Below are 23,529 nucleotides of genomic sequence, written 5' to 3' on the forward strand. Positions count from 1 at the left end.
TGCCTTCGGCTCGACTTGGCACAGGGCTCGAAGGACTCGGTCCCTCCAGAGGCCTTCCGCCGCCGCTTTTATTCCATCCTGGCCACGTATCAGGGCTCTGGAATTGTTTACACCGACGGTTCGATGGTTGCTGGTCGTGTCGGGTATGCGCTAACACCAGGGGACCATTCCGAGCAACTGTCCTTGGCGGCTGGCTGCAGCGTTTACACTGCTGAGCTGGTCGCCATCTTTCGAGCCCTAGAGTATATCCGCTCCTGCTCAGGTGAGTCCTTCGTTATCTGTAGCGATTCCCTGAGCGGTTTACGAGCTCTCGACCAGTGTTTTCCTCGTTCTCGTCTGGTGATGGCTATCCATGAGTCCCTGCATAGTCTCGCGCGTTGCGGCCGCTCTGTGGTCTTTGTGTGGACGCCCGGGCATGTCGGTATCCCAGGCAATGAAAATGTTGACCGCCTGGCCAAACAGGCCACCAGTGAACCCACTCTAGACATTGGCCTTCCGGAGACTGATTTGAGGGCAGTCTTCCGCCGCAAAGTTATCTCGCTTTGGGACGCTGAATGGCGCGGTCTGGCCACCCCTAACAAACTCCGTGCCGTCAAGGAGACGACGACTGTGTGGAACTCCTCCTTGCGAGTCTCTCGCAAGGAGTCTGTCATCCTCTGCCGACTGCGTATTGGGCACACGCGGATGACCAACGGCCACTTATTGCGCCGTGAGGTCCCTCCTCTCTGTCGGTGCGGCTCGGCATTGACAGTGGTCCACATTTTGTTGGACTGTCCACTTTTATCTGTGCTCAGGCAGTCGTTTGCACTGCCTGACTCGCTCCCTGCCCTTTTAACCGATGACTCTGCTATGGCTGACTTAGTTTTACGTTTTATTCGGGCAGGGGGTTTTTATTATTTAATCTGAGTGTTTCTGTTTTATTTTATTGTCTTGTGTTGATTCTGGCCTTTGGCCTACGGTTTTAAACTAAGTTTTTTAATGTGTTTTCGGTAGTTGGCTTTTCCTTTTTTTGTTCCTATGGTCGGCCAACCACCGTCACACTCCGTGTGATTTTATTTCGTTTTGTCTGGTCCTTGTCTATGTTTCTTTTATTCTGTGTCGTCTGTCTCCTATTTCGTTGAACATTTTTTATTCTCTGTGGGTAGTTTTAGTATTTTGGAAAAAGGTACCGATGACCTCTGCAGTTTGGTCCCTTTAATCCTTAAACCAACCAACCAACCTTTCACAATCTGGAAGGAAATGATGACTAACTGACAACCTCAGCTTCCGACAGGTGTTGTTGATATTCCTCGATGTGGACATCTGCACGGTCATCAACAGTAACTGTTCTTTCGAGAACAAGTTACAGTCTTCGTATATACTGGAGGGAAATGTCTCAGCCGAGTTCCAGTCTGCATCTGATAGCTACGAAATATTCAGCAGCTGATGGAACTTCAGTACCAGCAAGAAGACTATTTTGAAGAGCTGCTGAAGAAATTTCTGGTCAGAGAAGTAGATAAAAAGCAGAACATGCCAACAAATTACTTTTTTAAATTTCATAGACAGTAAATTTCATTCATATTATCCGTATTTTGAGTCTTTTTGTGTCTATTATTTCATATGCTGTAGTATAACTTTTTTTCCTAAGACTTTTCTGATGATATGTAAAATAATGTATTATTAAATTTGATTTTCCTCAATTTTTTATCAATCCAGAAAACCCACTCCTCACAGTTTTAAATAACACGTGATATTATTAAGTTACAATCTTAATTGTAATACAAAATTTTTGTCACTCGTACATCGAAATATCGATATTTATTGTTCGATTAATCACTGTTCTAGCGAATATCGATATTCATCATTCGAAGTCCCATCCCTAACTGTTCCATTACAGACGATAGGCACGAATCGTATGTTGTTAACACCGTACGAAATGACCGGAACTACTCAAACCAATGACAGCACAACTTATTGAAACCTTTACAGGCCGTATAGCCAATAACAAAGCATTACTCATGTAGCGAGCCGAGCGTTGGCGGAAATTTCCGAAAATGTGTCCCACGCGAAGCGCAACGGGATAACTTCAATCTCTCTTTCACCAATTTCCTCTGTGGGCCGGTTTGAAACCAATGGCTGGCAGGATCTGGGTCGTGGCCACCAGTTGCCGACCGCTGTGCTACAGATTCCTTTCTGTCAAAACGTGAAAAGTGGACATATATGACTCTGGTCATATGAATTCCAGACTTTCTTTTGCTAACGCCTTTATCCCGCATTATGCGCAGAGTTAAGTACGGAATTGGCACGGTTAATTTTAAGGGGTGGCCGGATGCCCTTCCTGCCGCCACCCCATACCCCCCGGGACGGAAGTAGTGTACCCCAGCTGTCTGCGTCTAGTGTAAATCGTGAAATGGTGTGAATGTGTTTAAAATGTCTGTGAGTCGTGTAAATGAGCAAGAACGTCGGGAGCAGCCCGGTATTCACCTAGTAGGATGTGGAAAACCGCCTAAAAACCACATCGAGGCTGGCCGGCACACCGGCCGTCGTCGGTAATCCGTCGGGCAGATTCGATCCGGGGCTGGCGCGCCTACCCAAGTCCTCGAAGCAGCGCGTTAGTGCTCTCGGCTACCCTGGCGGGTCAAATGAATTCCAGACTATAGGTTGTAAATAGCTATGAACATTTCAGTGGTAACGAAACAAATTATCAGCTTTTGGGGCACTCTGTATCTCTTAGGGTGGCTCCGCCTCCGAGCTTTGTACTACGAGCCGTCCTTGTTATGAGCTGTCCTCGTGCCAAGACATATTGACATCGGCGGCAGGAGGCCAAGACAAGTAGTCCAGAGCAGAGTGGAGTAGCGTAGAGCAGCGCAGCGAGAGACTCACCTCCCTGAGCACGATGAAGTTCTCAGCGACGCCGTCGAGCACCTTCTCGAGGTAGAGGAAGCAGCCGTTGCTCTTGATGTGCAGCTGGTTGAGCATCTCGGCGGTGTCGCGGCTGATGTGCTGCCGCAACGCGTCCTCCTGGTCGAGCCGCGCCAGGATGTACTGCTGGACGTCGCGCACCACCTGCGACTTGCGCAGGTCGTCCAGCGCGATGCGCCGGAAGCCCGCGAACAGGCGCGCCACCGCGCGGCTGTGCCTGCCACCACAGCAAACCCTCCTTTAATCCTTCACTCTCCCGACAGCCTCACATTACTCATGCGAGGTGGGTCTAAACTATTTTTTAAGGATATAGGTTACAGTTTCGCTGGGTATCAGTCTCTTCATTTTCTGCACTTGGTATAGGTCATTTCTTTGTTTTTAAATCAAACAATGGAAAATCCAAGATGGAATGTAACAATACCAGAGAAGGAAAGTTGCTACTCACCATATAGCGGAGATGCTGAGTTGCGATAGGCACAACAAAAAGATTCACACAATTAAAGCTTTCGGCCATTAAGGCCTTTGTCAGCAGTAGACACACATACACACAGGCGCGCACACACACACACACATAAACGCAACTTGCACACACGTCTGCAGTCTCAGAGAGCTGAGACCACACTGCGAACTAGTGATGGGGAGCTCGTGAATGAGTCGTTCAAATGAACGCTTCATTCCAGTGAAGTGTGAACTAACCACTCATTTTCAATGAACTGGTACTTCAAACTCTTCACAGATAGCACACTCCACACTTTTTTCTAGTTCACTCACTCTCTTCCCCTCCCTCTCTCCCACTACATCGGCGCGTCTACGGGTAGCCTACCGTTGGCAGCGCTTGCAGACAAGTGAATATTAAAGATACAAACGAAGAGGCTGGCTATTTGTTAAGAACACTGAAAGAGGGATTTTACCTGAAATCGTACCAATGACTACAGGTGACAGTTTACGTTTTGAATCTGGAGGGTTATTATTCTCAACAAAAATAAAATCTACTGGAAAACTTCTGAATAATTACTTAACGTAGGTATATAGACTTTATGACAGTGGTAAACATACTCATTCTATTTTGGATTAAATTTTAAAATAAACATAAAATTGGACTGCATTTCGTTGGTAGTCCTAGTTTTCAGTCCATGAACAACAAATAATGTTTCATTTGGCAGATAAAGACTTTCTTGGGCGCTTCCTGAGAAAATGTCGAGCAAAATTCAATGTAATACACTCCTGGATATGGAAAAAAGAACACATTGACACCGGTGTGTCAGACCCACCATACTTGCTCCGGACACTGCGCGAGGGCTGTACAAGCAATGATCACATGCACGGCACAGCAGACACACCAGGAACCGCGGTGTTGGCCGTCGAATGGCGCTAGCTGCGCAGCATTTGTGCACCGCCGCCGTCAGTGTCAGCCAGTTTGCCGTGGCATACGGAGCTCCATCGCAGTCTTTAACACTGGTAGCATGCCGCGACAGCGTGGACGTGAACCGTATGTGCAGTTGACGGACTTTGAGCGAGGGCGTATAGTGGGCATGCGGGAGGCCGGGTGGACGTACCGCCGAATTGCTCAACACGTGGGGCGTGAGGTCTCCACAGTACATCGATGTTGTCGCCAGTGGTCGGCGGAAGGTGCACGTGCCCGTCGACCTGGGACCGGACCGCAGCGACGCACGGATGCACGCCAAGACCGTAGGATCCTACGCTGTGCCGTAGGGGACCGCACCGCCACTTCCCAGCAAATTAGGGACACTGTTGCTCCTGGGGTATCGGCGACGACCATTCGCAACCGTCTCCATGAAGCTGGGCTACGGTCCCGCGCACCGTTAGGCCGTCTTCCGCTCACGCCCCAACATCGTGCAGCCCGCCTCCAGTGGTGTCGCGACAGGCGTGAATGGAGGGACGAATGGAGACGTGTCGTCTTCAGCGATGAGAGTCGCTTCTGCCTTGGTGCCAATGATGGTCGTATGCGTGTTTGGCGCCGTGCAGGTGAGCGCCACAATCAGGACTGCATACGACCGAGGCACACAGGGCCAACACCCGGCATCATGGTGTGGGGAGCGATCTCCTACACTGGCCGTACACCACTGGTGATCGTCGAGGGGACACTGAATAGTGCACGGTACATCCAAACCGTCATCGAACCCATCGTTCTACCATTCCTAGACCGGCAAGGGAACTTGCTGTTCCAACAGGACAATGCACGTCCGCATGTATCCCGTGCCACCCAACGTGCTCTAGAAGGTGTAAGTCAACTACCCTGGCCAGCAAGATCTCCGGATCTGTCCCCCATTGAGCATGTTTGGGACTGGATGAAGCGTCGTCTCACGCGGTCTGCACGTCCAGCACGAACGCTGGTCCAACTGAGGCGCCAGGTGGAAATGGCATGGCAAGCCGTTCCACAGGACTACATCCAGCATCTCTACGATCGTCTCCATGGGAGAATAGCAGCCTGCATTGCTGCGAAAGGTGGATATACACTGTACTAGTGCCGACATTGTGCATGCTCTGTTGCCTGTGTCTATGTGCCTGTGGTTCTGTCAGTGTGATCATGTGATGTATCTGACCCCAGGAATGTGTCAATAAAGTTTCCCCTTCCTGGGACAATGAATTCACGGTGTTCTTATTTCAATTCCAGGAGTGTACTTTCTTTATATGTGACAGGCTTCTCTGTTTATCTTTCCTTTGTCCCCTTCGACCATGCTCTATATAACTCAAATGCTAGAAGAGCGCAAAACGTTGCGTGCACGTTACTGCATAGTTCGGCCATCTGTTGGTAAAATTATGAAGTATTACGAAGCTTTATTGTACGAGCGAGGCGAAGCGAGCGTAGCCGCAGCTGAGCGGCGAACTGGGCAACTTCGCCAGGCTTCCGTACTTCATGAATGAACTACTTCATTTGAACGCTTCACGGCAAAGAGTGAAATGAATGAAGTAGTTCACGGGAATGAACGAGTTCGACCCATCTCTACTGCGAACAGCAGCACCAGTGCATGATGGGAGTGGCGACTGGGTGGGGGTAAGGAGGGGGCTGGGGCAGGGAGGGGGGGGATAGTATGGTGGGACTGGTAGACAGACAAGTGTTGCAGTTTAGACGGAGGGCAGGAGAGAAGGTGCGGAGGGGGAGGGGGTAAGTAGCGGAAAGGAGAGACTGGGTGTGGCAGTGAAATGACGGCTGTGTAGTGCTGGAATGGGAACAGGGAGGGGGCTGGATGGGTGAGGACAGTGACTAACGAAGGTTGAGGCCAGGAGGGTTACGGGAACGTAGGGTGTGTTCTACATCTACATACATACTCCGCAATCCACCATACGGTGCGTGGCGGAGGGTACCTCGTACCACAACTAGCATCTTCTCTCCCTGTTCCACTCCCAAACAGAACGAGGGAAAAATGACTGCCTATATGCCTCTGTACGAGCCCTAATCTCTCTTATCTTTGCAGTCTTTCCGCGAAATATACGTTGGCGGCAGTAAAATTGTACTGCAGTCAGCCTCCAATGCTCGTTCTCTAAATTTCCTCTGTAGCGATTCACGAAAAGAACGCCTCCTTTCCTCCATAGACTCCCACCCGAGTTCCTGAAGCATTTCCGTAACACTCGCTTGATGATAAAACCTACCAGTAACAAATCTAGCAGCCCGCCTCTGAATTGCTTCTATGTCCTCCCTCAATCCGACCTGATAGGGATCCCAAACGCTCGAGCAGTACTCAAGAATAGGTCTTATTCGTGTTTTATAAGCGGTCTCCTTTACAGATGAACCAAATCTTCCCAAAATTCTACCAATGAACCGAAGACGACTATCCGCCTTCCCCACAACTGCCATTACATGCTTGTCCCACTTCCTATCGCTCTGAAATGTTACGCCCAAATATTTAATCGACGTGACTGTGTCAAGCGCTACACTACTAATGGAGTATTCAAACATTACGGGATTCTTTTTCCTATTCATCTGCATTAATTTACATTTATCTATATTTAGAGTTAGATGCCATTCTTTACACCAATCACAAATCCTGTCCAAGTCATCTTGTATCCCCCTACAGTCACTCAACGACGACACCTTCCCGTACACCACAGCATCATCAGCAAACAGCCGCACATTGCTATCCACCCTTTCCAAAAGATCATTTATGTAGATAGAAAACAACAGCGGACCTACCACACTTCCCTGGGGCACTCCAGATGATACCCTCACCTCCGATTAACACTCACCATCGAGGACAAGGATGTATTGCAGGGAACGTTTCCACCTACGCAATTCAGAAAAGCTGGTGTTGCTGGGAAGGATCCATATGGCACAGGCTGTGAAGCAGTCATTAAGATGAGGGATATCATGTTTGGCGGCGTGTTCAGCAACAGAGTGGTCCACTTGTTTCTTGGCCACAGTTTGTCGGTGGCCGTTCATGCGGACAGACAGCTTGTTGGTTGTCATGCCTACATAGAATGCAGCACAGAGGTTGCAGCTTAGCTTGTAAATCACGTGAGTGGTTTCACAGGTAGCCCTGCCTTTGATGGGATAGATGATGTTAGTGACCGGACTGGAGTAGGTGATGGTAGGAGGATGTATGGGACAGGTCTTGCATCTAGGTCTATTACAGGGGTATGAGCCATGAGATAAGGGATTGGGAGCAGGGGTTGTGTAAGGGTGGAAGAGTATATTGTGTAGGTCTGGTGGACGGCGAAATACCACTGTAGGAGGGGTGGGAAGGATAGTGGGCACGACATTTCTGATTTCAGGGCACGACGAGAGGTAATCGAAACCCTGGCGGGGACTGTAATTCAGTTGCTCCAGTCCCGGATGGTACTGAGTTACGAGGGGAATGCTACTCTGTGGCCGGACTGTGGGACTTTGGGAGGTGGTGGGAGACTATATTTTTGTATGTTCAGTTTTATTTTCTGTGCAACTAACGGTTGTGAATGTTGTTCCATTAAATCTAGATAATTAACCTGGTTAATGTGTAACTGAGACTTCGAGAATAACCAAAGAGTGTGGATAATCCAAAAATACAAGTTTTTATCGGAAAATATACAGAGGGCGTTCAAAAAGTTTTGCACAGTCGTCTCTAATTTTTTAATTTTTGCAGGAGGAGAATGAAATTTTTGTGAACATACTTGGAACATTTACCTATATGTTGGTATGTGAAAGTATTTTCTTTTATTTACAGGTGAGTCATAATGTACCATGAAGTAGATGTCAGGTTGCGACAACGGCCGGTAATGGAATTCCTCTTCAAGCCCAGTGATGACTCTGCCACATCGATTCACGGGAAGTTGCCCCTTGTTTATGGGGAGGGCACAGTGGATCGCAGCAGCATCCAGCGGTGGTTGCAGAGGTTTAAAGATGGTGATTTCTCTCTACTGGACAATCCGCGTTGCGGTAGCCAATCGACGTCAGTGAGTGGCGTGAGTAAGGAGACCACTGATCAAATCATTAAAAATGACAGATGTGTGACAACACGACAGCTTGCTGAAATGACTCGTTTGTCATTGGGTAGTGTGGTATCACTGGTACAGTCACTATGGTACAGAACAATCTGTGCACGTTGGGTGCTTCGATTATCGACAAGAGAAATGAAAACGCTGCGGAAGAAAGCGTGAAAGGGGCTCATGAAGACCTTTACAGAAGAGTGGAAACAGAGTTTGGACGGCGTCATTACCCAGGATGAAACATCGTTGTTTTTCCCGAATCTGAGAGCAAAGCCAGTCCACGGAGTGGCTTCATCCAGGTTCCCCTCGGAAGAAGACACCGAGACTAACGAACAGCAGGCCGAAAGGTGATGGGCTCCTTCTTCTGGGATCACTGTGGTGTCATTTTCATCGAATTTTTGGAACCTGGCTCCACAATTAACAGGGACAGTTACTGTTTGTCACTGGACAAGCTGCGACGTGCCATCAAGACCCACAGACCACAGCTTCAGGGCCAGCTCATCACACTACACCATGACAATGCTAAACCACATACAGCCCTTATGACGCAGGAGAAAAATCAGGAAAATAGGTTCGAAAATTGCTCCTCCTCCGGAATTGTCTCCGTCTGATTTTTACCTCTTTGGTCGGCTGAAGGCCCACCTGCGCGGTAAAACATTTGGTAGTGAGAAAAACCTTATTTCCTGTGTCAAGCGATGGTGTAGAAGGCAATCCCCAGAATTTTCCAAAGTGCATTTACGTCATGGAAAGAACGTTGGGCCAGATGCGTCCCAGGTGAAGCAGGCTGCATTGAGTAGGCTCAATGTGTAGCTAAATGTTCCATATATGTTCAGAAAAAACTTCATTCTCCTCCTGCAAAAAATAATAAAATTATAGACCACTGTGCGAAACTTTTTGAGCGCCCTCTGTACAGTGTCCCAGGTTCGTTGTGACTGCTTGTGTGAAAATCCAAACTGCAATGCTATCTCGTGGCGAGTTCCGGCGTTATGATTGTTCTTGTTTCAACAACAGCCGTGTAGAAGATCGAAGTGCTGGCATCTCTGCAACAGGCGTTCTGGCCGCGAACGTAACACTGTGTGTCTGACGCTCGTCGGAAAATAGCGTGGAATAGCGAGGCAACATCAAGTTTTTTGAGCCCCCATCGTTTATGACTGAGGAGTTCTTGGATCACAGTGCTGGATCACCCACTGTATTCTCCGGATTTGGCTCCAGCCGACTCTGGTTGTTCCGCAAATTAAAGTAAGCTATGAAAAGACAACGTCACGACGCAGTTAAGCACGAAAACTGTACTGCAGCACTAAACCCAGTTCCGAAAAAAAACCCTTTTAAACGATTTCAGCTGTGTACTGATTCAGTGGGAGACCATTGTGAGTAAATAAAGTAATTTTGTAAACATAATGCACGACTTATTTTTCAGAGCCGCCGTCACAACGGAACTGGAACAGAGTGCATTCGCAAAACAAGCTAAATGTCAAATTTGAAAGCATTACTTAGGCGTTACACGCCGCAAACTGACAACTGATTTACAAAATTATTTTTGAATACACCGAATTTTGTTGTATTTCAGTTCTCGTTCGGGAAATAATTGGTCAATTTTTTTCTGATCCTAACGAAAGATCATTCTTTTCCGGAGAGTCTAAACATCAGTTAGGCAAATGAATTTATTCTTGCATACTATAACAACATATCAGCGCATTTCAGTGGTTCGTTATGCTAGATGACGGGCTTCTAGGTACCATCATCTTTGCTGTTCTCCTCTAACGAGCACAATTTGTTTTCTACATCCGTTTCACTAAACAGCTCAAATCGCGGCTCATAGGCATCGCTGTTTAACTACTCGCGGATATTTCCGTCGTCTACGCCTTCACAGACATAAGTTTAGATTCACTCTAATCGTAACCGAATACTTCAGGCTTCATTTTTTAATTTTTTTTCTAAAGTCACCAAACCATGCAAGCAAGCTAAATTATCTGCACACATATACTGTTATTGGGAGTTTGCTGTATTTTTCATCACAATATAAAATTTCGATATTTTTAAAAGTTATTTTATTTTATAAAATTTATTTATGTACAATTGAATACATGCAATTATCAGTTTAAGACCCAAAATATTAGTTAAAAAAATATTCGATGTATGTAACTCTTAGAACTACATACGTATGTGGCAGCCACGCTTGTTATTCATGACCTTATGTTTCTATGTTCCGTCCCTACAGTTAAATGGAAGGCAGTTTGTTTATTGCCATATGGGTTTCACTTCTTTTATTAATGAAGCATATCTTCAGTGGTTTGTAACACTACGTGCGGTTTGTAACACTATGCAACGCAACAAAGAAATTGCTACTGGGTGAAACTAATGAGTATCGTGTACTAGGGTGCGCTGATTCCCATTTTGTAATCAGGAATGTTGTAGGACTTCTGGGTTTAGAGTTATAGCTGAAAGTCATGTGGCCTTAAGAGCGTGTACATGGATTAATGTGTAGCTGCATCAACGAGCTGTGTTCAATGTACGCGCGCGCGTGCGTGTGTGTGTGTGTGTGTGTGTGTGTGTGTGTGTGTGTATTCTCAAGGTTACGCTCCTTTATGCGTTTATGGAAAGGTAAGAGTGCAGTAGTAAAAATGAACAGGCAGACTTGCACAAGTTTTAACCAGTCCGCGGCAAGTTCTAACTTGTCCGAGAGCTACAGCATGTAGGCAGGTTTCAACATATTTTGTAACAATTTCTCCTGTTTATCCATCAGTCCGATTCGGAGATGATTAGAGAATAGTTGTGTTAGTGTAGTTCTGTGTTTTATTAGTCAACAATCACAGTAACATGCATTTAAATGATTTCGTATAAGGCAATTCGTTAATTTGGTATATGGTGATTCAGTAAATGAAAGGTGAATAGGCATAGTTATGTGAATTGTCCAGACTGGTTTTGCTACATTTGTGGCAAGTATACGACATCCGATCAGCGCAAGAACATGACCAGATAGCTACGTATAGCTTTCAAATATAACTTCGGATGAGAAATCGGACATAAAAAAAATCCTGGGCTCCTCTTTCCTGTTGCACTGTTAATCCGACCTAGCGGAGTGGTCTAACGGTAAGCGAAATAGAATGCCTTTTGGTGTTCCCATGATTTTGCGGGACTAGAAAGATAACCATTGGGATTGCTATTTCTGCTTGACGAACATATCCGGGTACAGCTAGAAGAACAACACGCTTGGAGGTGAAAACGTGCTTCTTGGGCCGCGTCAATTCGTCGCGTTCTTACTGTATGTACTGGTGTGTGTCGGTGTTTTTTTTCCCCCCCTCAGCGCTATTTCTGGACTGTATCGCCCTGTGCTGTAGTTTCTCCTCACTGTTTCCACGGCTCTGATGAAGTAGCTAGCCCAAAACGTGTCATACACTGAAGGAAGCGGAAAGTTTTACATTGTGAACAATCAGTCCAGTATTTCTCTTCACCACATAACGTGTGAAATGATTAAACTTTCATCCCATTCACAACTGATGTCTATCAACAGCGTCAGCATGGTGTGATCCCCCACAAGCATGAATGCACTCACGTGTTCGTTGTGCAAAGAAAGCAAATGCCACATCGAGGGATTTCTTGACACGATGAAACACACACTGTGCCAGCACACGCCAGTCAAGGATTCGAATATCCTACAAGATGAAATTATTTCTCTGTAGCAGACTGTACTCTGATATGAAATTTACCGGCAGATTAAAACTGTGTACCGCACCAAGACTCTAACACAGGGCCTTTGCCTTTCGCGGCCAAGTCGATTATCGCACGAGAACGTCTGTGAAGTTTGGAAGGTAGGAGATGCGGTACTGGTGGGGGTAAAGGTGCGTTTATACCTGTGCGCCTTGCGGCTAGCCCCCGTGCGGCTGTGCTTCCCCACACACAGGTACAGGCACGTGTCTTCCAGTCTGGTACGGGCGGGGTCCTGCGCCTGGGGACGGTGGCCCGCGCAGACAATTCAGAGGCATGAGCGACTTTGCCTCTTCGTCCAATGGCAGCATGCGTCCAGTGCACACGAAAAACGCAGAGATGTAAACGCACCTTAAGGCTCCGAGGATGGGTCCTGAGTTATGGTTGAGTAGCTAAGCTGGTAGAGCAATTGCCTGCGAAAGGCAAAGGTTTCGAGTTCGAATGTCGGTCCGGCACACGACCCTCGTTACCTCTGCCGATTTTCTCTGGGGTTGGCCTTTAGAACTGCACGTCCCGAAACATTTTTCAACGCAGGACAAATTTCAGATTAGCTTTTACACCACTGGCCATTAAAATTGCTGCACCACGAAGATGACGTGCTACAAACGCGAAATTTAACCGACAGGAAGAAGATGCTGTGATATGCAAATGATTAGCTTTTTAGATCATTCACTCAAGGTTGGCGCCGGTGGCGACACCTACAACGTGCTCACATGAGGAAAGTTACCAACCGATTTCTCATACACAAACGGCAGTGGACCGGCGTTGCCAGGAGAAACGCTGTTGTGATGCCTCGTGTGAGGAGGAGAAATGCGTACCATCACGTTTCCGACTTTGATAAAGGTCGGATTGTAGCCTATCGCGATAGCGGTTTATCGTATCGTGACATTGCTGCTCGCGTTGGTCGAGGTCCAATGACTGTTAGCAGAATATGGAATCGGTGGGTTCAGGAGGGTAATACGGAACGCCGTGCTGGATCCCAACGGCCTCGTATCACTAGCAGTCGAGATGACAGGCATCTTATCCGCATGGCTGTAACGGATCGTGCAGCCACGTCTCGATCCCTGAGTCAACAGATGGAACGTTTGCAAGACAACAACCATCTGCACGAAGGGTTCGACGACGTTCGTAGCAGCATGGACTATTAGCTCGGAAACCATGACTGCGGTTACCCTTGACGCTGCATCACAGACAGGAGCGCCTGCGATGGTGTACTCAACGACGAACCTGGGTGCACGAATGGCAAAATGTCATTTTTTCGGATGAATCCAGGTTCTGTTTACAGCATCATGATGGTCGCATCCGTGTTTGGCGACATCGCGGTGAACGCACATTGGAAGCGTGTATTCGTCATCGCCATACTGGCGTATCACCCGGCGGGATGGTATGGGGTACCATTGGTTAAACGTCTCGGTCTCCTCTTGTTCGCACTGACGGCACTTTGAACAGTGGACGTTACATTTGAGATGTGTTACGACCCGTGGGCTCTACCCTTCATTCGATCCCTGCGAAACCCTACATTTCAGCAGGATAATGCACGACCGCATGTTGCAGGTCCTGTACGGGCTTTTCTCGATACAGAAAATGTTCGACTGCTGCCCTGACCAGCACATTCTCCAGATCTCTAACCAATTGAAAACGTCTGGTCAATGGTGGCCGAGCAACTGGCTCGTCACAATACGCCAGTCACTACTCTTGATGAACTGTGGTATCGTGTTGAAGCTGCATGGGGAGCTGTACCTGTACACGCCATCCGAGCTCTGTTTGACTCAACGTCCAGGTATATCAAGGCCGTTATTACGGCCAGAGGTGGTTGTTCTGGGTACTGATTTCTTAGGATCTATGCAACCAAATTGCGTGAAAATGTAATCACATGTCAGTTCTAGTATAATATATTTCTCCAATGAATACCCGTTTATCATCTGCATTTCTTCTTGGTGTAGCAATTTTAATGGCCAGTAGTGTATTTGTAACTAGCGACTCGGCCCAGCTTCGCACGGGTAGCATTAAGTAGCTATGGCCAAATGCCTTAACTGACGTAGCGTATTTTGTTTGAAGGTAGTGAATAAAATTCAAAGAACAACGTCAATTAGGGGAATGTCGTCACCTTCATCTAACTAACGAGATGTCAGAAGCACACGCCAGAAAAATTGTTTGAAGGCATGACTGTTGTATATTCCGTATTGAATTGGCGTTTGGAGTGACATCGCATGGCAATGATGCAAACAGTAGACTATGTCTACAACCAATGTAAATACTGTATGCGAAGCACGAGTGTATGTGTGACTGATTCAGTATGCATCGGAGGCTGTCTGCAGTGGCACAAAAATAAAAGAAAAAACACGCATGATCTACATGTTTAGTTTGCGTTACAACACACCTCTTATGAAGGTTAGTCCGCAGTTCGATGCATTGCTAAGATTCATTGCCGAAATCATTTGTCGTGGACACTTATAGCATACTTATTCGCTGTTCCACGCAAAGAATCGTATCCAGATCTAGGTTTGATTTGCAGAAAGCTGAAAATTGAAAGCTGAGTCGGCTGGAAGAAGGTACTGAATGTAGGCGAAATAAAGTTGCTGAAGTTTTTCAGAAAACGTTTTACTTGAAAATAAAACACCACGTATTTTGGATTCGCATTTTTTTTCACTGCGCAGTTGTTTTCAAACAATTGCAGGGAAACTACTGGTTAAAATATTATATCATTTCAAACTGTAAGTCTCGCATCACAGCCCGATGATGAGGTAGTTACCTTTCGCTACTGGTCATATTTATTACTATACTTCAAAGTTGAGTAACAAATTACCTTTTGTGCGAAGAATTTGCACTGAATTAAGGGTGCGAACTGCGACAGTTGTGCTGAAACGATGCAATCAATTGGATGTAACCTAAGCGACCTGCATATCCCTAACCAGTTATCCCGTCACGGAAAGTGGCGCTACAGTGTAATATCGAAGTGAGCCACGTTTTCTTAACGGCGAATCTCTACGTTATTGAGAGGGGGAAAGCTAGGTTAAAAACATAGTGAAAACTGACGCAGCTGGGATTCGGTCCTAAAAACGTTCAGTTTCTAGCCAAACATTGTTCCACTAGATGCGAATTTGGTCACGCTTTGTGCTGTCACGAGGTACTGCTGCGGCCTCGGGTATGCCGGCTGTTCCCTAAGTGGCAGTGGTATCGCTGACACAAATTTAATTCATCATAATTCAGAAAATCTGTACGAAGTAACCTTCCCTGTGAATCAATGTACGGATCAGTGAAAACCGGATCAAAATCCCTACAGCAGTTTTTGAGATTAGCTCGCACATACTGACAGCACACTTTTACGCAGGGCTTGCAAGCTTGCAATTGGCTCGTAGCACATTGGCTGCTGAGACAAGCCCCGCCCCCTTCAGAACGGTCAGGTTATAGCCTACAAAAGGAATTAACGTGTAATACGTTAATGTGTGGCAGAAGAGTCACGAAAGTTGATGGCGAGCCACTACCTGGACCAGCTACAGCCTCTTAGTTCACTTTTGTAAAAACTATTACAGTAGAGTCTCGATTATCCGATCTTCGGTTATCCGATCTTCTGTGTTATCCGACCCTTTCACAGCGCCGGACGTGCGCCAGCCGACGACGGGTCAGTGACTAACGTGTTGTTTGTTGATAGTTTATTGTCGCCGTCTGCTACTCCTCACTCCTCAGAGCTAACTTGGATCTGTAGTGGAGTGGACGTGTTGCACTTTGTTTATTGTACAAAATTGTGGTGAGGGCTTCAAAACGGAAAAAGGTGGTCGTTTCAATGGAAGAAAAACATAAAGCTTCAAAAACAACAGACATTGGTGAAACTTTATTAAAAGTGGCGCAAGATTATAACGTCGGGAAAGCAACAGTTGGAACTTGGAAGAGGAACCGCAATGAAATTGAGAAGTGGTGTTCTCAGCGAGCAACCTCGGCTGGTTTTGAAGATCGGAAAACCATGAAAAAATGTGATTATGAAAAAGTAAGTGAAGCTTTGTTCCTATGGTTTACTCAACATAGAGATACAGGTGTAGCCATGTCGGGACCTATTTTGCAGGAAAAAGCCTTAAAGTTTCGTAATGAACTAAACTAAGGTGAACCTGATTTCACAGCTAGTGTAGGCTGGCTCGATAGATGGAAGAAAAGATACGGAATTCGGCAACGTAATGACTGTGGTGAAAAGCTTTCAGCAAATTTTGTAGCTGTTCAATTGTTTAGGAATAAAAAAAATGGTTCAAAATGGCCTTGAGCACTATGGGACTTAACATCTATGGTCATCAGTCTCCTAGAACTTAGAACTACTTAAACCTAACTAACCTAAGGACAGCACACAACACCCAGTCATCACGAGGCAGAGAATTTAGGAATAAATTTCACAAGGTATTTGACAAGGAAAACTTAACAGGCGATCAAATTTTTAACTTCGACGAGACTGGCCTCAATTACAAAATGTTACTGGAAAAAACATTAGCGTCAAAGGCCGAAAAGGCAGCGCCAGGCTACAAACGTAGCAAAGAAAGAGTGACAATTCTTGCATGCAGTAACGCCACAACAAATTTGAAAATGAAACTGCCGGCCGGTGTGGCCGTGCGGTTCTAAGCGCGCCAGTTTGGAACCGCGTGACCGCTACGGTCGCAGGTTCGAATCCTGCCTCGGGCATGGATGTGTGTGATGTCCTTAGGTTAGTTAGGTTTAAGTAGTTCTAAGTTCTAGGGGACTGATGACCTCAGTAGTTAAGTCCCATAGTGCTCAGAGCCAGTTGAAAATGAAACTGTCTGTGATAGGTAAGCCAAAAAAACCGAGAGCATTTAAAAATATATCTAAAAATGCTTTACCGGTGAAATATTACAACCAAAAAAATGCTTGGATGAGCTCAGACATTTTTAAAGAAGGGTTTTTAATGAGTTCGTGCCACAAACTGAAAAGTTTTTGAAAGCCAACAACTTGCCCCGCAAAGCACTATTGCTTCTAGACAATGCCACTTGTCATCCTAATGAAGATGAACTTCGAGATCAAGATATAAAGGCCACGTTTTTGCCTCCAAATGTCATATTCTTATGTCAGCCTATGGACCAAGGGGCCTTAGACACACTGAAGAGAAACTACCGCAGAAACTTGCTTTCCTCTTTAATTAATGCTATGGACAAGGACAAAGACACGCTAGAACAGTTGCGCCGTATTAATCTGAAAGACGTAGCTTATGACGTGACCCAATCTTGGGAGAGTATTGGAGCGAATACAACTGCAAAATTCTCGAAAATTTTGCTACAGGAAAATCAAGAAAATTCTCCAGATGACGAAAATCTACATCAGCAGACCGAACCAGAAAATACTGTCCTGCTTTCATTGTTACGAAAAGTTCCGGGATGTGCTGACGCCACAGAAGATGACAAATGAATGGATTGTCCAAGATGAAGAATTTGAAGTGACAGATGAAGAAATAGTCAACACGGTAAACGAAAAAGAAGACGACGAAGAAGCGGATGTAGTGGAGGAAAGTGCGCCCAAGATTTCTCACAACGAAGGGCACAAACTGCTTTAAAATATGTAGAGCAACTGGAGGAAACATCGTCTACCAAGGTTTTACTTCTTAAGAGACTGCGTGATTTAGCGGCAGAAAAACGGCAAACAGCAGGCAAACAAAAGACAATCACTAACTTCTTCACACAGTACATATCTATTTAGCCTAATTTGATTTGTATTGTATTAAATGTTTAACTCATTTGGCCTACTTTAGTTTAATTTTTGTGTTTTTCGTATTATTTTCCGTGTTATCCGACCTTCCCGCTAAACCGAAGTTGCCGCGGACGGTTTAGGTCGGATAATCGAGACTTTGCTGTACAAGTCACTACGCACAACGCCGCACACGGATCAACACTATGATTACTTATAGTCACGGCGCAGAATGCTGTTACGGTCGGCAGCGACCGTAAACATTCCGGAGCGGCACGAAGTCAGCCGACTTCCAGCGATTTTAAGAGGTCAAGTAAACGTGCGCGGTCGGTACAGAGGTACGCGAAATGTGATTTTGATTTATGTACATAGAGAAGAGGAGAGATATGTTTCTCAAAACTCACCAGGAAGCTTGCAGCCTTGTATTGTATGTATTGTGTTGTATGTGAACCGGGGACCTAGAAACGACGGAGAGGCTCCGTCAGCGCCGCAGCGCCGCACCCCACGACGACTGCCACAGTCCACTTCACCCATCCGCCGCCCCACACCGAACCTAGGGTTACTGGTGCGGCTCGGCCCACGGTGGACCCCCCGGGAACGTTTCACACCAGACGAGTGTAACCCCTATGTTTGCATGGTAGAGTAATGGTGGTTTACGCGTACTTGGAGAACTAGTTTGCGAGCAATCGCCGACATAGTGTAACTGAGGCGGAATAAGGGGAACCAGCCCGCATTCGCCGAGGCAGATGGAAAACCGCCTAAAAACCATCCACAGACTGGCCGGTTGACCGGACCTCGACACAAATCCGCCGGGCGGATTCCTGCCGGGGGGACTAGGTGCTCCTTCCCGCCCGGAAAGCCGTGCGTTAGATCGCACGGCCAACCGGGCGGGCCTACAGGCCTTAATATGAAAGCAGCGTTGGACTGACCTGCGAGCGGTGCAGACGAGGGCGAGCCAGTGCGGGAAGAGGTGGTGCGTGGCGGCGAGCAGTTCTGCCACGGTGCGCGACGGTCCCCCGCCCCCGCTGCCGCGGCGCGCGCTGCTGCTGTTGCTGCCGCCCCCGCCGCCCCCGCTGCCAGAGGCCAGCGAGGAGCCACCGGCGGAGGAGGTCTGCGCCTCGTCGATGGAGTCGACGAGCAGGAAGAGCGCGTGCCGCGGAGGCTCCAGCTCCAGCAGAGGGAACAGCACGGCGCGCTTCAGGGCCTCGTCCGGGTCGCGCTCCACGCTCTCCGGCCGCAGCGCCGCCACGATCTCGGGGTCCGTGCGCACCTGCGGGCACGCCGGCGCACGTCCGCCCATCAGAACACCTTTCTGGGGAAGCAGCAGTCTCAGGCTCGACAAGAGAACAGCTTATGTCGAAAAACTGCACACACTGAGGTGCCGGAGGTCGTGGGACACCTCCTAATGTGACGACATCCTTTCGTCGGACGTAGTGTAGCAACTCGACATGCAGAAACCTTGAACCATGGTGCCTCTGCAGGTGCCCATAATTGCGAAAATCATTCCGGTGCAGGATTTTGTGCACGAGCAGAGCTCTCGATTATGTCCCATAAATGTTCAGTGGGATTCATGTGGGATGATCTGGGTGACCGAATCATTCGCCCGAACCGTCCAGAACGTTCTTCAACCAGTCGCGAACAATTGTGGCCCTGCGACATGGCGCATTGTCATCCATAGATGTTCCATCGTTGTGTGGGAACATGCTGTCCATGAATGGCTGCAGATGGAGCAATAGGACCGGGTACATTCCATGTAAACACAGAGCACATCATACTGAGTCACCACCAACTTGCACACTGCTTTGTTGACATCTTGGGTTCACGGCTTCGTGGAGCCTGCTCCAGACTCGAACTCTAGCATCAACTCTTACCAACCGAAATCGGGACTCATCTGACCAGGTCATGGTTTTCCAATCGCCAAGGGTTCAACCGATATGGTAACGTGCCCAGGAGAGGCGCTGCAGGCGATGTTGTGCTATTAGCAAAGGCATTCGCGTCGGCCGTCTGCTGCCATAGACCATTAACGCCAAATTTCGCCATCCTGACGCATGTGTTCGTCGTACGTCCCACGTTGATTTCTGTGGTTATTTCTCGCAATGTTGCCTATCTGTTAGCACTGACAACTCTGCCCAAACTGCGCTGTGTTGCCTGTGGTGAGCTCTCGATTTTTAAGTGAAGGTCGTCGGCCTCTGCGTTCTCCGTTGTGGGAGGTAATGCCTCAAATTTGGTACTCTTGGCACTGTGGATGTCCAAATATTGAATTCCCTGATGATTTCCTAAACAGAAAGTCCCATGCCTCTAGTTACAACTACCATTACGCGTTCATTGTCTGTCAGTTCCCGTCAACTGGCCATGATCTCGTCGGGCACCTATTCACACGAATGACATGAGTACAGACGACAGCTCTGCCAATTCACTGTTCTTTTATACATCTGGATTTATACTCCGCTAGCCACCAAGCGGTGTGTGGCGGAGGTCACAATTCACGCCAAAGTCACATTCCCCTCCCCCCCCCCCCCCGTCCCCCTCTGTTCCACTTGCGGATCGCGCGAGGGAAAAACGACTAAACACCTCAGTACTAGCTCTTATTTCCCTTGTCTTTGAATAATGATCATTATCCGATTTGAAAGTTGGTGGTAATAATATATGCTCTACATCCTCGGTGAAGATCGGATTTCGGAATTTAGCGACCAGCCCCTTCTGTTTAGCGTCGTCTATCTGCAAGTGTGTCCCACTTCAAACTTTCTATGAGATTTGTAACGCGCCCGCGATGGCTAAATGTACCAGTCACGAATCTTGCCGCTCTTCTCTAGACCTTCTCAATCTCCCGAATCAGCCCCAACTGGTAAGGGTCCCATACAGACGAACAATACTCTAAGACTGGAGGAACTAACGTATTGTAAGCTATTTCCTTTGTTGAAGGACTGCATCGCTTCAGGATTCCACCAATAAATCTAGAGTTCGCCTTACCCGTTACTTGTGTAATCTGATCATTCCATTTGAGATCATTTCAAATAGTCACAACCAGGTACTTGACTGATGGTACCGCTTCCAAGAACTGATCATTTATTTTGTACTCATACATTAATGGGGATTTTCGCCTTGTTATACGCAGTAGGTTACACTTACTAATATTGGGAGATAACTGCCAGTCATTATACCACGCATTTATTTTCTGCAAATCCTTATTGATTTGTTCACAACTTTCGTGTGATACTACTTTCCTGTAGACTAAAGCATCATCGGCAAACAGCCTAAGGCCGCTGTCAATACCATCAACCAGATCGTTTATGTGAATCGTAAAAAGCAGAGGACCTATTACGCTGCCCTGGGGCACACCTGAAGTTACTCTTGTTTCTGTTGAAGTTACCCCGTTCAGGACGACATACTTTTCCCTGTCTGTTAGAAAACTTTTTATCCAACCGCATATGTCATTGGATAGACCGTAACCGCGCACTTTTTGTAGCAAGCGCCAGTGAGGAACTGAGTCGAACGCCTTTCGAAGGTCGAGAAATATGGCATCAACCTGGGAGCCGGTACCTAGAGCCTGTGTTTATATCATGCACAAAGAGGGCCAGCTGCGTCTCGCATCACCGCTGTCTCCTAAATCCGTGCTGGTTTCTGCAGATGAGCTTCTCAGAGTCTAGAAAGGTCATTATGTCTGAACACAAAATATGTTCCATGATTCTACAACAAATCGGTGTCAGTGAAATTGGCCGGTAATTATGTGCATTCGATTTTCTACCCTTTTTATAGATTGCTATGACCTGGGCCTTCTTCCCGTCCCGGGGAACTTTCCACCGTTCCAATGATCTTTGATAGATAACGGATAAGAATGGTGATATATTTGTAGCATAGTCAACATAAAATCTTACGGGGATACCGTCTGGGCCAGATGCCTTTCTGGCGTCTAAGGATCTTAACTGTTTTACAATCCCAGATACACTAAACACTATGCCAGCCATCCTTCCGTCTGTTCGATAATTGAAAACGGGAATGGTGCTGCAGTCCTCTATCGCGAACGAGTTTTTGAAAGCTATGTGGGTAGCCAAATCATTCGTTCGAATTGTTCCCAATATTCTTCAAACAATTGTATTCCGGTGACATGGCGCATCATCGTGCGGAAACGTGTAGTCCAAAAATGGCTGCAAATGGTCTCCAAGCAGTCGACCGCAGTTCCAGTCAATATTAGGCTCAATTGGACCAAAAATGGTTCAAATGGCTCTAAGCACTATGGGACTGAACATCTGAGGTCGTCATTCCCCTAGACTTAGAACTACTTAAACCTAACTAACCTAAGGACATCACACACATCCGTGCCCGAGGCAGGATTCGAACCTGCGACCGTAGCAGCCGCGTGGTTCTGGACTGAAGCGCCGGGCTATTCCTTGTAAACATAACCCACAGTGTTTGGAGGCACCACCAGCTTGCACAGTGACTTGTGAACAACTCTGGTCCATTGCTTCGTGGGGTTTGCACCACACTTTAACCCTTGCCTCAGCTCTTACCAGCTCAGGATTTTCCATTCGTCTGATGTCCAACCGATATGATTACGAGCCCAGAAGAGGCGCTGTCGTGCTATTGGCAAAGCCACTCTCGTCGGTCGTCTGGTGCCATGGCCCATTAATGCCAAATTTTGGCGCACTGTCCTAACGGAAACATTCGTCATAGGTCCCACATCGATTTTTGCGGTTGTTTCAAGAAGTGTTGCTTGTCTATTAGTACTGACAACTCCATGCAAACGCCGCTGTTATCGCTCGTTAAGTGAAGGCTGTCGGCCTCTGCGTTCTCCGTGGTGACAGGTAACGCTTGAGATTTGGTATTCTCGGCACACTCGTAACATTGTGGATCTCGGAATATTTAATTCCCTAACGATTTCCGAAATGGAATAAACCATGCGTCTAGCTCCCACCACCATTCCGCGTTCAAAGTATGTTAATTCCTGTCGTGCAGCCATAATCACGCCGGAAAAATTTTCACATGAATCGCCTGAGTACGAATGACAGCTCCGCTAATGCACTGCGCTTTTATACGTTCTGTACGCGATACTGCACCCATCTGTACATGTGCATATCGCTATTCCATGACTTGTTATATACATTTCGGTACCTATTTTGATTTAACCTGTTTTTGTAATTTAGCACCTATGGTGACCATGTTATAGTGGAAATCTAGGTCTGCCATTTTTGCGAGTGGCTGCTGTTCATTTTTTAATTTGGATACTCAACGGTCTCCGTGGACACAGGCACCCAATGGATTCCAATTCAGTTAAGCTGATAGACTATTTTGCAAAGACACCATAAGAATGAGAGTCTGTAAGCGGAGAAAGATATTTTAGAAGCTAATTTTGCTCAGCCCAGTCGCTTTCACACGGAGCAGAGGACTAGCTTGTAGGCAACACACACTGCATACATATGCACAGACAGCCATCTCTCAAGGGGATATCCAATACGAGATGACGATTGGCATCGCCACGGAGTGTCAGTGAAGTTTTTGTCGCTAGCAAAAATCGTACCCCATGATGTGAGGTATCAGCCTTAAATGTGGTGAAAGACTTTGAAACATCCTTTATATGAAATGTGGAAAAACACAAAATTTTGCAAAAATTACAGCGAATTTGACAAAAAATAATATGGAATTTGGAAAAGCACCAAATTTAAAAAAAAAACATAATTTCGCCAAAAAAAGCACCAGACTGGGAAAAACAGTGAATTTGGCAAAAACTACACCGAATTCAGTAAAAACAACCCCGAATTCGGCAAAAATAACAGTAAATAATAAACTAACAAAATATGGTAAAAACACCGAATATTGCAAGAAAAAAGC

The 23,529-nt window shown here is 46.8% G+C and overlaps 1 protein-coding gene across 1 annotated transcript in view; it reads right to left on the bottom strand.

Annotated features, from left to right (window-relative positions):
- The window catches only part of LOC126101455 (ankyrin repeat domain-containing protein 50), a 148,791-nt gene that overhangs the window by 108,482 nt on the left and 16,780 nt on the right, over positions 1-23,529 (bottom strand). Inside the window, exons 3-5 of the mRNA XM_049912108.1 lie at positions 18,757-19,015; positions 18,633-18,696; positions 2,863-3,118 (exon numbers count right to left, since the gene is read on the bottom strand). Coding sequence (XP_049768065.1) covers positions 2,863-3,118; positions 18,633-18,696; positions 18,757-19,015 — 579 coding nt within the window. The remainder of the gene's footprint in view (positions 1-2,862; positions 3,119-18,632; positions 18,697-18,756; positions 19,016-23,529) is intronic.

Source organism: Schistocerca cancellata, chromosome 9 (assembly GCF_023864275.1).
Source record: "Schistocerca cancellata isolate TAMUIC-IGC-003103 chromosome 9, iqSchCanc2.1, whole genome shotgun sequence".
NCBI classification, from domain to species: Eukaryota; Metazoa; Arthropoda; class Insecta; order Orthoptera; family Acrididae; genus Schistocerca; species Schistocerca cancellata.